Source organism: Hetaerina americana, unplaced genomic scaffold, assembly GCF_022747635.1.
Source record: "Hetaerina americana unplaced genomic scaffold, ioHetAmer1.1.p SCAF_7, whole genome shotgun sequence".
NCBI lineage: Eukaryota > Metazoa > Arthropoda > Insecta > Odonata > Calopterygidae > Hetaerina > Hetaerina americana.
Genome location: NW_027287316.1, coordinates 71,738,199 through 71,753,740, shown reverse-complemented (window position 1 = coordinate 71,753,740; position 15,542 = coordinate 71,738,199). Strand labels below are relative to the sequence as shown.

Genomic DNA, 15,542 nt, shown 5'->3' with positions numbered 1-15,542 from the left:
ATACTAAGGTGTTTGTGTGTGCCATAACCATTTCTGAAAAGAAGAAAGATCTTTGTGGACTTCAATCTGTTTATTTTATGGATAAAATAAAATAAAGTACCATGACCTGAACCTGAAAGTATTGAATTTATTTTAAAATGAATTTCATGAATATGAACTAGGCACGGGTCGAATCCAAAATCCGACCTACGAGGATTATATGATCAGCGAGAAGGAAATTGGATCGTGACTCTGAATCACACTTTTAAGTTCGTACTTCGTGTCTGTGAAATTGCTCGCAATATCACCTTTTATCCATATTAATTGGTGTATAATAGTAATACGTAATTCTTAATTAATTGGGTGATGAAGTTAAAGAATCCAGTGACGAGAAATGTTAAGACTTAAGCCTTTTATCATAGAAATAATTTTAATGCATATCTGGGGGATTGAAACAGTGTAAAAACAACGTAGATAGTAATGATTCATTATTTATCGCTAATTTGCCGTTTTTAATGCTTGTCTACTATTTGCGATAGGTTTTAATTGATATAACCTACTGCTACATTTCTAAGCCTCGCCTAACAAGACACAACCTGGCACCCTACACTTCAATAAACCCTTCTTCCACTTACTGTCTACCTCCCTTTCATTCCGTCCAATGCGCCTATCCTTTTCCTACTTCCTTCTCTCTTATATTTTGTCTTACAAGTATATTCTCCCCTCTATCTTATTCTTTAACATCCCATTACCAATCATAATACTCTGCCTCCATCTTACCTCCCTCCTTATGAGTTCTTCCCTCAACCCTTTCTTCTCCCCAAGCACTTCCTCATTTGGTTTTATTTTTCATTATTCTTCATACCCAAATCTCGAAAGCCTCCAACTATGTCTATTATATTGCTTTAATTTTCCGCACCCTACAAAACCACGTTCCAGATCAAAGTTTTCCTAACACCTTTACTGGACGTCCCTACTATTAACTCCCACCTCCTTGTAAAAGTTTCTTTGCATAAACAATTCTTCATCTTAGATCCATATCTTTTTCATCTTTTTGTTCCAAATGCTTCCAAGACAGGTAAACTGTTCCACCTGATCTAGTTTATGCTCTCTAATTTTAATGTTTCATTTAGCCCTCCTATTTCCCTTAAACCTCATAACCCCATGACATAATTATTTTTTTACTTTGATTCTCATCCTATACTTATCATATTAATTTTCTGATACGCTCGGCAATGGTTGTATCTAATCGGCAGACTGGCTAGTTAAAGTTTGATCATGCATAAATCTAACTGATTTCATGAATTACCCACCGACTGTCATTCCTATATCCAGCTCTTCCAATGCCTCCTATTTCCTCCTCGTATACGTTGGAAATCACATGAAATTATAGTCAGCCCAGCCTTACCCTCCATAACACTGCCCATCCCGACTCTCCATCCGATAAAAGGACTTAAGCAATCTGATACATGTACGCATTGTGGATAAACCGCCTATCTCTCCAGTACATTCATTAATATACATACATATATGCATAATAATACATTCATCAATTCTACCCGAACTTCACTTAACCGAACGGCTACGACTAAAAGTTCACGAAGCAAGAAAATACATTCTAGTTCTATTTTCAATGCCCTTCGATCAATTACCTCAATAGTGCGTTGGCAAAATGCCTCTCGTTCCGTTTCCTGAACCGAAGCTTATTATCCCCTAGGTAACAATTTGCCCTCTGCAAATTGCCCTCCTCATATTGGTGGTCCTAAGTAATACTTTAGGTGCTTGCGAATTCAAACATATGTTCTATAATCCTCACATATGGTTGCCTTTACCAATTTTGGGATGGGAACTAATCCTGATCGGACGAAGTCTTCCGGCCAAATTCTTATTTCATAATGCCTGCGAATCAGACCATAAAAAATCTTCCTTCCACCTTTTCTTTAAATAGTTCCACGGGGATATTATCTAATTCTCTTAGGCTTATTTGATTGCATTTCCCTCAATAATCCCTCTATCTTGGAATCAAATGTTTCTGGACCTAAGCTATCATCATCTACTTCATATTCTCTATCTGTCCAAACTTGCTGGCCGAACACCGTTACCATATGGCTCAGATATGTATTATTTCCCTCTCTCTTGAAATATTCCTCCCTTCGATCAATGATTTTCTTACCGTATCTAAGATAGTGAGCACAGATTTTCCCTCCCCGATTCTTTATGATTCGTTCACCTTCCTTTACAAAGACTCATTTCACCCTTCCTTTATATTCTCTCACTGCTTCTTCCATCACGTTTCTTTGGCTCTAATAGCTTCTCGTTTTTAGGTATTATTTGTATCTTTGCAGCTTATTGTTCATCATTCTGTGCTCTTATTACTTCCATTTCCTAATGTCATGTGTATTCCTAATCATCTCTTCCGTAATAATCGGCTTCCTCTTCCTTTTCCTCTTTACTCTCTTCATTGTTTAGTTCTCAGATTTCGTGATACCTTAATGGGATGCTCCCATCTTTCTTCAACTGTACCTATTCTCTTGTCTATACTTAGAACTTTTCCTACAGCCTCCTTCCTTTTCGTCCCGGTTAAATATTCTATCTTTCATTTCCTCATCTTTATTCTTTTTTGTATCTTCTTGAACTTGATGTTACACTTTTGATTCGCATCCGTTCTTAGGAAGTTGCATTAATTGATTGAGCTGTTTCTCAACTTGTTCCTGACCACTGTCGAACCGATATCTGAACCCCCCCCGTTATTTTTCGAAGTATTTTATGAATTTTATATCAGGTGTTTCAATTGCGATCTCTCGCGTCTTTCCCTCCCCCTAATTCCCACCCACCCTAAAGAGAACACGTGGATGAATTCGTCCTGATTTCCTGCATATACCCTAGCTGAACGTGCTCTGGGTGAGAATATTTTTTCCCCACGCGTAAATAAATATTTTAGCAGGAAGCAACTTTCAATATCACCTAATCTGCCACGTGTTAAGATCCAGGTTCAATGAAATCGTTCACGGAAGGCCCTCCAGTGCGTGAAAGAGGAGTGCAGGAAAATACAACTTCAAGTGATACATTTCATCGAGCTTCATTGGAATAGGCTTAAGACTGACTTTCTAAAAAGAGATGCTATTCATTGTTAAAGCTATTAAAGTGGACTTAAAAAGGGGGAAAAGGACGTGGTACTTCAGTGAGTTAAGGCTAAGCTAGTGGTCGGAGGGCCCGGGTTCGATTCTGGGTGACGCCCGTTTGCCCACAGCCCTCGCACGAGCTGAGTGATTTTATGGGCACCAGATATTCCTAGGGAAACAAAAGTGGTAGAGGGAAAGGAACTGCGTACCCTGATGGACCCCGTAACCCCCGTACCCTGATGCACACCGTTTAGGGCATATTAGTCCCTCACCTATGAAACTAACCCACCGGTTGATTGCTGTGGTCCCTGCTGTATTTATAAACTTAACCTGAGAGGCACAGCTCGTACTCTTCTGGCATGGCTTTTCGCGAATAAATTGAGATGAGTATTTTCGTGGATTAGTTTTAAAAGTTTTCAAATCGAAACGAAACTTTTATGTAATACATCCATAAATCGATTTTAAGGTGTTATTATCAACCTGTTAATTCGATCAAAATGAACAATTTTCGAGTCAGAAAAACATTCAGCATTTTTCCATAAGAGGAAGAAAGAAACATAGCTACCTTTTTTTAAACAGATATTTTACAGAAAAATTACCTTTTACGATATAATTATTACGGTTTAGAGAGACTGTAACAATTGTTCTCTAATGCTGCTTCAGACTTTGGATAAATGGTTACATAATTCGAACTTCCCTCGGTTGATTTGCAACATTTGAGGACCTCGCTACTCATTAAAATTACATAAGGCAAAAATGGCCCAACAAAAATGATTCGAATGTATTCATGATATTTTCTCCATTTTTTATGATCATATCCGTTCTTCATTTGGTGGAACTTCCTTAATTTGTTCCGTTCCGTCTTTAAGAAACTATCTGGCCTCAAGGATGTTGACAATAATATTTAAATAGACTAAATTCCATTTAATGTAAGTAAAATTTCAAAAAATCATTAAATAAATATAGCGTGCTTATTGGTGGAGTTATTATTCAAGTAATTTAAAATTGCCGGTTGCCAATGAATAAAAAACAGAAAGAAAATTTATTTTCGGGAATCTTCACTAAAATTCAGCTATAACTTGGCAATATATTTAGTAAAATAAGCCAGTTTCTGGCGTGACTTTGTGAAAAATCTTTATATTGAAATTGAAAATAAATAACTTGGCTTTTCTACATAGAATTTCTTTTATCTAACTTTCGTAATGGTATAAAATCCATGAGGATGTTATACCATAACGGTCGTAAATAAAACATTTTCTACGAGGAAAAGCCAAGTTGAATATTTTCAATTTCAGTATTTTTAGTACATTTCGGTTTAATGTATTTTCGGGAATTTCATCTTTGCCGTTTGAAACGACAATTACATTAATTTTTATTGTGTTGAAACTTAGAAATTAATCTGTGCATTTCTAGTTATTTTTTCATCAAGTGGAACCATTCCCACTAGTATAGAGAAAAATTGGAATTCCCGAAGTCTACATTTATTCCCTTCCGGTTTTATCTAAGATCTCTGCTCCTTTACTCCCTAAGAATATAGGACCTTTTTACCATGTTTTCCGTGGCTAGACGGTAGTTTCTTCGACACCTTTGTGACCTGGAAACGATTGAAAGAGAGGTACTGAATCTATAGTGCAATGCGGCCTTTAACAAGTGTACCAGTGGTTATTTAGGACTAAAAATCCAAAGATTCTGGTTTGCATCTAAATGATTAACAGAAATTCAGGTCTAAACATTTTCTTATGAAAAAATTAATAATAGAAATGTTAATCAAATTGTAATTGCCCTTTTGAAATCAATAATTTCAATTTAATTGTCAATTTATTTCGTAACACTCGTGTATATTTATTTTCTTCATCATAATTATAATCTTTTTCTTGTCTTCATCACCAAATCGTATTTGGGTGTCCTAGTTTCCAACACCACGAGACTGGTGGATCATAAAATCTGATTTGTTGTTGTTACGTAGGTGAGTCAAGTGGAATTCAGCTAGCTAGAACTCAGCAGCTTGCTCTCGTATCCCCCCGAGAGGGGATTGCATGTGAAGTTTTTTCATGGGAGCAAATGTGATGATTGAGATTTGGAATTCAATTACTGAATTTTTCTGTTCATAGTCTCTCAGCTGCAGCTAGGTTAGACATACGGCAAATACAAGACTCCTCTGGTTTTCCTTTTACCGCAGCTTAAAATATAAATGGGAAAATGACTGTATTTACTTGTACCACACATTCTTGATAAATACCTTGTACAACCAAGGGAAAGGAAAGGGAATTCCACATCCTTCCAGGCTTTGGATAATTTAAAATCAATAATGGAATCCAAGATTGGATAATTATAAAATATATTATATATTTATAAATAAAAAGTATGTTTTTATATTTATATATATAATTTTATTGTAATCCTTTGGTTATATTTGGGTCCCCCCTTGATTAAATGATATGTATGCTTATTTCATGATATTATTTCCTTCAATGACAGCTGCTGAGGTTCAGGGCTTCACCTTCCCAGTAATGACAAGGAACTTGATGCTGGACGGTAAACCCAGTTTTCTACATAGAGGACCATGGATATCTCAGGTCCAAACATGGACTGTAACTTTTAAGGGGCCAATTTGAACTTAGGTCAGGGCAAGTGCCAGGCTGGAGAAGATGCCCATGTTGGGACCTATGCCTGCTCTAGCTCTGCGATTCACTTGAGCTCTGTGATACTACCAAACATGCCTTTTCACTCAGCCCCCTCAGTGGGTCATGAAAAGGCCTCTTGAGGTGAGAGACCACTATAGCTACGTGGTTAATCCACCAGAGGGGACCACTGGATGAGAGGGGAGACATATTTGGCTGAGGGCAGGAAGAATGTTCACGTGTATGGGAGCAGGCAGGGAGGAGAAGGAATTGGCAGTAAGCCAGGTACAACAGCTCTTGCAGGCCAAAACAAAAAAAGTCTCACCTTCATGATTGAATCTCTCCCTCTAACTTGCTGTGGCATTCCATCCATTAACCAGTCTCTTATGGGACATAATGGGAATGTGCTGGTATCCCATCAGGCATTAGACACTAGGCTAATTTTGCCTATGAAAAGCATGTCATAGCTTTCACTACCTCCGTGGATTACAGTAACATAAATGTTGCCCCACTTTCACGAAAATATAAATTGAAAAAGGTTGTGAAAGATTATGGAGATACAGTGATTGTTTTTCATGTTGGTATATCATTTTTGCCCCTTGGTGGCTTCTACTTAGCTGTCTCCAGGTATGTCCCTAACAGTTCATTTAGTGTGATATTAACAAATACCGATTCCCATTTAGGATGATGAGACATTATTATTAGATAATCTACCGGTTGAGGTAGGTTTTGAATGGACACAACTACCAAATAAATATCTCAAAACAAAACACAATCCAGCATCCGACTCTGCAACAAGTTCCTCTTCATATGTATTTCCTTCCTCCCTTCATCCCATCCAACATCCATATTCTATTCCTTTCCTTGTTTTCCTAATATTCCCCTCTCTATTACAACCTTCAGCCTTCAACCTCCCATTGCCAATCAATATGCTCTTCAACCATTTTTCCTTCCTCCTTATGATGTCTCCCAACAAACCCCTCTCCTCACCCACCATACCTAGCACTTCCTCATTTGTTTTCTTCTCTGTCCAATTCACCTTCTCCATTCTTCTCCACACCCACATTTCAAAAGCCTCCAGTCTACGTCTATCATCCTGCTTCAATGACCATGTTTCCGTGCCATACATAACTACACTCCATATCAAAGTTTTCCCAAGCCTTTTCTTAACATTCATACTCAACGTTACTGTGATCAACTGCCTCCTCCTTGTGAAAGCCTCTTTTCCAAATGCAATTCTTCTCCTTACATCCCTAATACTTTGACCATTTCGGTCTAAAACACTTCCGAGATACGTTGAATTGTTCTACCTACAGTTCTCCTAAATATTCCTTCCATCTCTTGAATCTTTTCTGTTTCAACTATTATCTTACCAAACTTATCTCTAACACAGATTTTCCCTTCTTACTGCCCAACCTTCTTGTATAGTGCACCAATTCCACCCTTCCTCAGCAAAATTTCCATATTCTCGCACTGTATTTTCCACCATGCTACTTTTGCTTTTATTAATGCTAAAAATAACTTTGTACATACTGCATCATCTAACACTGCAATAATTCCTCATTGGTTTCCCTTTTCTTATATATAAATGCTGGTGTATTTGCATTTTACAATTGCCCTCTTAACGAGGTAAATAAATGATTGGGTTTTCATAGTGGCCTGAATGTGGGGGACATCTTGGACAAACTTGGCCTGAGTGGAGGCACAGTGGCCAAGGAAGAAAGCACATTTGCTCTTGCCTATGTTATCCACAAAGCATTTACTCTGGTCCAAATTATTATGTGCTTAGTCTTCTATGTATCCTTCCAACTTATCTTAAATGGTGGTGAATTCGGGTGTATTGTCTACTGTTCATGTGTCTTTCTATATTGCAGTTTGAGAATGTATTTTTCTCATTCATGAATAAACCTGTTGAAGTTATGGTAATCCTGGATTTAATATACCTACGTCAATATGCTGCATAAATTGTATAAAGGCTGGCAGGTTGAAATCTAGGGTGCTGAAAAACAACATCTTCATTGGTCTCTATCTTTCCTCCCTTCCTGTACTCCTTTTATAAGGATGTCATTTGCTTCTAGCAAATATTTTTGGCATGTTAAAATAGCTGCACAGGCAAAAAATTTCATAGTTTATTTATAATAAATGAGAAAACCAGAAGTCTAGGTCCTCCCTTCAGTGTCATTCAATATTATGAGTAATAAAAATCTTTATAAGCATGGACATTGTAAAGTTACATATTTATCTTACGGGAAAGTGCACCACTTTGGTCATCTCAAGTTACCTGTTAAAAAAACCCAAGACTTTGCTTTCCCTGGCTCATTTAGTGTTCCGTGGGGCATCACACAGATGATCTGTTACTTCATTGTTACTTGTAAATGGTTTTGATTTAAAATTCACTGATTCTATCTTTTCCGATAAATTTTGCCCACTGCTCAGCTGCCAAGAAAGGTATCATTAATACTAGTCATATCATCTGAGTAGGTGGGCTTCTAATTGCAGCCAAGGTGAGTTATAGGTAAAATGTTCTGATGGTCCCAACTTTGATCAGAATATCATGGTTCACTTTCCAAACTCTAACCCCAACCCAATTATGGAAGTAGAACAGGACTTATAAAGCTTTCTTCTTCATGTTCACTGACTAAAAAATGTGTTGCCAAAACGTGATGGACGCAGAGGAATATGGCAATATTAAAATGGGAGGTCTTGTATTTCTACTTAAAATAAATTGGTAGCATTGGAGCTTACTGATTCACTTCATCACAGGCATAGTAACACACATTCTACCATGTTCACTATGTATCAGGGATCCATACTTGACATATGTGCGCATTCCCTGCAGCCATATAAGGAAGAGTTGATACACGGGCTATATCACTTTTTGTGTGTGCCAAATGTACAGCGAAGGAGAGCATCTGTGGGCATGTGCTCCACATGAAAGGCATGTTGTTAGGACTATCCCCAAATATTTAACATGATCTGTCAAGGCTAGTGCTGATCCCTCTAATATTAGTGTCCTGCTCATCACTTACTCTGTTCCAAAATTTGAAAACTTTGCATTTTCCTTTGCTAATTACTAGTCCCCTTTCTTTGCACCTATCTGATATTTATTCTAAGTCTCTAGAGACTTATCTCACAATATGATGGGTCACTTATTTCCCTGTATACAACTGTGTCGTCTGCAACTAATCTGAGGTTGTTACTAATGTACGAGCTTAAAGTCATTAATGCATATTGAGAATAGAAGCAGTCTTATTACACATCCCTGGGGGACATCTGAAGTTACATCTACCTTTATTGAACACAATCCATCGATGACTACTATTTGTTTGCGATTAGAGAAGAAGTCTCTAATCCAATTTATTACTTCCTCATTGATACCATAGCATTTAAGTAGTTAATGTGACAATTAATTGTGCGGGACTTTATCAAAGGCTCCCTTGAAGTCCAGAAATAATGCATCACCTCGTTTTCTCCCGATCCAGGATGCGGCAACATAACTTCCTTTTTTAAAAGTGTTTTGCATTTGCAAAAAGAAAGTTATGTTGCCACACACTGTATATGGTGAATAAAAAGGCCCATTTGTGTTTATCAACATATGCTTTTCCTAAATCCATACTGTTGTGGCTCGATATTACTCGTGCTTTTTTCCCTCAGTCATAATCTCCTCTACAGGCTCCAGATACTCCTTCCTTGCCAATCCAGTCAATGCTTCTACAAACCTTTCCCTCCACCATCTTCCCTGCATTGTCTTTTTGAATCAAACTCATCAAAATTGCTTTGCAAGGGTTTCGTCAGATGATGACTATGGTAGTTTTACCTGTCCCGCTGCCATGCACAACACACAGCTGATTGGGTCAGGACCCACAGTTTCCAGGACTCATTACTTCATGAAAATCTTGGGAATAATAATTGAGGTGGTTTCCCGTTGCCTTCCTAAATAGTGTTTTTATCGCGACCACTCAATGGTGACCCCTCTGGGGTCAGATGCCTTTGCAGCCACCTCCCTGATCAACAGGCAACTGAAGCGAATGGGGGATGGATAGTCCAAATGGGTAGTGTTAGGAAGATGAGTAAGGTAGGGTTGCCCAATATCACCTGTTTTGTTTAACGTATATGTGGAGGAAACACTTAGAGGAGCATGGGAAGAACTGAAGATAGGAACGTAAGTCGGTGGGGAATTCATAAATCAGATTTGCTGATGCTCTAGTTTGTCAGTCAGCCAAGGAGTTGCAAGCATGGCTGAGTGAATTGGAAATTCAGTGTGATATACATATAACGGATGAGAATCAATATAAATACGAAAAATGTTTAGCGATTTTCAAGAAAGAGAAAGGCTAAATTAAACATTGAAATAGGAGGGTAAAACTACAGCAACTGGATCAGATTGCATCTCTGGAATGTGTTTTTGACCAAAATAGTCAAAGTAGAAGGAGAATATTTGCATTAAGCAAAGGAGCATTCACAAGGATGAGGGCATCGATGACAGGGATGTTGAATAATGATGTTAAGAAATGACTCCTTAAAACTTTCATACCGAGCATTGTTATGAACAACGCAGAAACATGGTCATTATAGCAGGGTGAAAGGCCTACATCCGCAGCCTTTTGAAATGTGGGTGTGGAGGATGGAGAAGATAAAGCAGACAGAAAGGAAAAGAAATGAGGATGGAGGGGGAGGAGAGAGGATTGCTAGGAGAATTCATAAGGAGACAGAAATGATCGATGCAAACATATTGATTGGCAATGGGGTGCTGAAGACTGTGATAGAAGGGAAAATGTTAAGAAAACAAGGAAGGAGCAGGAATAGGATAGAGATGTTAGATGGATTGAAGGGACGAAGAAAGTAAATGGAGATGAAGAATCGGACATGACAACAGAGCATTGCAAGAGGCATACACAGATGGCTCAAGCACCAAAGAAGGCATTCTGTGATCCACCTAAAAACATCATGGAAAAGGGGCGACCGAAAACCATTCATGCAAAATGCCTACACATATTATGAGTATCACATGGTTAGCAGCTGTTCCTGTGATTACACAAATAGGACAAGAAAAAAACATAAAAGAAGGCAAGCAAACATGTAATTCAGGCACATATTCAGGTTAATATTCTGCACATTTTGGCCAGGCAATTTAAAAATACATTAGGCTCCATCTACATTCACCTACACCCCACCCAGCACAAGGTTCCACATCGTGAGCCTTGGGATGCCAGATTTGGAGAGAGTTTTGGGGAAGTTTAATTTTTTATACCCCTATTTCGACAGTGCATATCTATTACTGAATTAGATGATCCCCCTTTTATTGTTTTCGTGAATATAGCATGGGAAAAATGAATGCTTGAATCTAGCCATACGGCAGTCTTACTGTCTCATTTTGTGACAATTAATTAAGGAGCTTAATTACATCTCCAATATCAGATGCAAAACCATACACTGCATACCTTTGTTTTTAGTTAAAAACTGTGCATGTAAACGTGCATTAACTATGCTTGTAATGCAGGGAATCAAATTGTGTCGTGATAGGTGAGATAGATATGTAACTGCAGTTAGTCAGTCTGTCCACCAATAACCTTAATTCGAAGAATACTATCATCAGTAATAATAATTATTTACCCCAATGACTAGTGACCTTTTGACTATTTTAAGCCACTTCTGCAATGATACCCGCGCTCAACAGTAGGCATTTCCAAATGGCTATGACACAAAAGGCGGGGGTAATGAGAATATAGAAAATTTTGATTATTTTGGAAGTTACGCCAGCGCTCGGCGGGACAGAACTGTAAATATGTACCCCAAGTTTCCATAAGATTTTCATCACGATAAGTACATTGATGCATTCAGGTAGGACATACTATAGGATTGGCATTAAGATGAAAGAGGGGGACATCTTCTCACTAATTAATTTCCATCCATACTTCAAGGGGCGATCCCGAAATGAGGAGTATATGTATGTGTGCTATAATGCAAAATCTCTGTTGCTATCCGGTCCTAAATCCTCAGAACAAATATAGCCTCAATCATACCTCTGTTTTTACAGATTCCAAATTGGTTTTCTGCTGTGCAGAGCCACCCCTGAGTTGAACTGAAAACCTCTGTGACCAAGCGGTAGAGGATAAAGAATACAATAAATGGTGGTGTAACAGCAGGAATATTGGATAATGGCAAGAATAGATCGATGATTTTGTTAAAAAAGTCAAATTGTGCAACTATGAATGCGAGGAAAGTGGGCTAAGCTGTATCACGCAGTAATAGATATGCTATGGTTTGAAAAGCCTGGCAGTGTTCGGTGGTGATCCAGTCGGCCAACAGATGGACAGACGAGAATAGCAGAAGTTTTCTTTTTTAAAATAAACAAATAAATGGTATCACAAAATGCATACAATTTTTAATGGAGGGCATAAAATCATAAACTTTGCCGTATATTGTAAAAGGAGGAAAATGAACATTTTTTAATTTAGCTCTTGCTAAGATATTTGGCGGCTGGTTTGAACCGCTAGCAGGTTGAGAAGTAAATGGGGGTGGATATTTAAAAGGGGAGAATAATATATTATTACTCTGCAAACATTTCTTGTCGACTCTTGACACTCCTACAAACACCAAAACTAATCTTTAATTCAAATTTTCAAGACAGTCAGTATCTAAAAGCACTAGTTGTGTGAAATCCATAGGAGGCAGGACAGGTAGATACAGTATTTTGATTGGCGATGAGATGTTGAATACTGTGATAGAGGGGAGAATGTAAGGCAAATGAGGATAGGAATACAATGTGCATGTTGTAAAGAATGAAGGATGTATGTATTTGCAATTGAAGAATTTATCTTAATACACAGACAGGAACAGGGCCCCCTACTCTGATGTGTGAATTTCACATGCCATCAGGCTTAGTATTGGGTGAACTCTACCATCACTACTACCGCACCATCCATATTGACCACAAGACCGAATCGCTTTGACAGAAAGACGATGCTCTATGTTTGGTGGGACCAGAAGGGTGTTGTCTATCACAAGCGGTTAAAACCTGGTTAAATGGCTAATACTGAAAGCTAACTTCAACAATTGTTCAATTTGAACGTTCGCTGCTTGAAAAGAGACCAGAACACCAAAAGAGGCAACACATGACCATTTTTCTTCATGGCAATGCTCCATCACATATGACAAAACCAGTTTCTGACACATTGGATGCACTCAGCTGAGAAGTTCTACCCCATGTGGCTTTCTCACAAGACTTGGATCCTTCTGATTACCACTTGTTTGCATCGATAGGTCACGCACTTCCTGAGCGGCTCTTTGGTTTGTACAAAGATATGAAAAAAATGGCTCATTGAATGGTTCACGGCAAAAGGGAAAGACTTTTACTGGTGTGGTATCCACAAATTGCCTGAAAGATGGGAAAAATGTCTATCTAGCAATCCTCAGACTTCCATCTGTTCCCAAACTTGAAGAAATTTGTTTCTGGGAATCGCTTTGCGTCCAATGAAGAAGTTGAGAGGGTCGTAGATGGATATTTTCACAGCCTTCCAGACTCTCACTTCCGGGAAAGAATACTGATGTTGGAGAAACGCTGGACCAAGTGTGTTCAAGTTAAGGGCGATTATGTATAAAAATAAAAAATAATTTTTCACCAGAAAATCGCAGTCTTTCATTGTCAGACCGGGAGCTTTTCATCTTAACCTCATAGCCATGGAGTATACTTTAAATAAATCTCTTTTTATCATTCCTCCAAAAAATAATTGTTTTGAAAAAAATCCACATTTCATACTTGTACGCCTGGTAATATTGGTAATGCTTATAATCAGACATGAACATGGTCAACAGTATGATCGACCTATTCGCTTCTTTTTCTTGCCTGAAGTGTAGAAGTCCTTCCCTTGGATATATTTTGCACATCTGTTGGGCATTTGTGTCAAAATCTAGGTCGATCTTTGTAATGGTATCCAAAATGTATGAGTCCAGAGAAATATTTATTTTATAGGAGGGATGCATGGAGTGGAACAGATTCAAGCAATCAACCAATGGTTAGTTTTGATGTACAACAATTGTCATGATTTATTTGGATGGTAGTATAGACTTAGAAATAATTTAAGGAGTTTAATGTGTGGGAAAACTCACAGTCAAGTTGAAGGAGTTAACGCCTGCCTTGTGGGGGTGTTATTGGCTATGACACATCTTGAAGTACAATAAGAAATACCAAATTTGCTCCGAACCTGCTCCTCATCACACATTCAAATCACTCATTCCGTGACAAACACACACACAACATTAATTGACTTACATATACTCTAAATGCCTAGAAACAGAAATTAATATAGGTTGTAGAGTTGCTAGGAAACGATCTTCAGATGGATTGCCAATTATGATGATACAAAAATAAGAAATGAAGAATATAAATGAAGCTCTCAAGTCATCATACTTACATTTTATTAAAAAAAACTAATGGTTCACTAATCTGACATACCCATGGATTACTTAAAAACAGTATTATCTTCTTGCAGAGCTGAAACAGCTCTAACCCTTGTGACTACCAACGCTCATGGTTGAAAAGGCAAAAAATTATATGCCAGGACAAAAAAAAATCAAGCCTTTTCCTAATTTCTTAAATCCAAACATTTATTCCAAGGAGAAGTTGTTTACCACTCTTGTATTGTTAAGTATAGTATGCAATTAAGTCATTTAAAAGTTAAGCACATTATGCATTGAACTTAGCTTCACATATAATGGGAACAAATTCTCTTCACATTCTTTTGAACATAAGTACAAATATGATAACTAAAGTACATACTTTGCTGAAACTACCTCTTAAAAGATTACTCTTGTTAGTACAAGATTGTCATGAAAAAGGACCATTTTCAAAAGAAAAATAAAATTACTTCAAATAACAAATGCAAATAAAAAAACAATGACAATTAATTTGTCAATAATACTAGTAATAATAGATGTTGCCCCAGGATGAGTTGTTCAAGTTAAAATATGAGAGGATTTAAAGAAATTCATTGAAATTAAAAATGAAACTTGCTTGTAACAATCACTCATCAATTTCATAACATTAATTCAACTAATACTGGCAAATATAGTTGTTGTCACAGGATAAAAATCGTTAAAATATAATGATAGCTTTCTGATTTCCTAGCTATCATTTAATTTTAACAAAGGAACATTTCCTTAAATTCAGAATAAAAATTCATGTGTTTCACACACAACAATCATCAAATGGACCCATTCATCTGCTGCTCATCCCAAATAAAATTCTTAGTTTTTCACAATTGCACGTGGGACTGGTCGCATGAGTTCACTGCTATCCTCAGGCATCTGGGCTGTCTTCAGATGGTTCTGTACCAAAGTAGCGGTCTCCAAAATTTCCAATGCCAGGTAACACATAGAATTTTTCATTTATATCTGGATCAACAGCTGATGTAACAATATTAACATCAGGGAAGGCATATGCAATTGAGTGAACCCCTTAAAATAAATTAAGAATAAAACCTTAGCGCACAATTTATTTACTTAGAATATATGCAAATATACATGTTTTGTAAAAACATAACATGAAAAAAAAATATATATATAAAAATGAAAATCTCCAACATTTCAGGGTCAGGAGGAGATCCCTTCATCGTCTTTCGACAATGAAAGGACATCTCCAGAACAAATGGTCACTGGCTTCTTCACATTTCTTTAGTATCTGTTTTTCAAAATCAAGCGTATGTGACCTCAAAGGTGAAGTTTTTCTTAATTTTTTACATAAGTATGGATTTACATTGTACACATGAGATACTATAATCACTATGAGAGACTGAAAGCACTTTAACTTGAAAGACAAAAG

The 15,542-nt window shown here is 37.4% G+C and overlaps 1 protein-coding gene across 2 annotated transcripts in view; it reads right to left on the bottom strand.

Moving 5' to 3' along the window:
• Positions 1 to 14,123: 14,123 nt before the first annotated feature.
• The window catches only part of l(2)k01209 (lethal (2) k01209), a 28,410-nt gene continuing 26,991 nt past the window's right edge, over positions 14,124 to 15,542 (bottom strand). For both annotated transcript variants that reach the window (XM_071595480.1, XM_071595479.1), the window contains exon 11: positions 14,124 to 15,178. In XM_071595480.1, the coding sequence (XP_071451581.1) occupies positions 15,021 to 15,178 (158 nt within the window). In that variant the 3' untranslated portion in view covers positions 14,124 to 15,020. The remainder of the gene's footprint in view (positions 15,179 to 15,542) is intronic.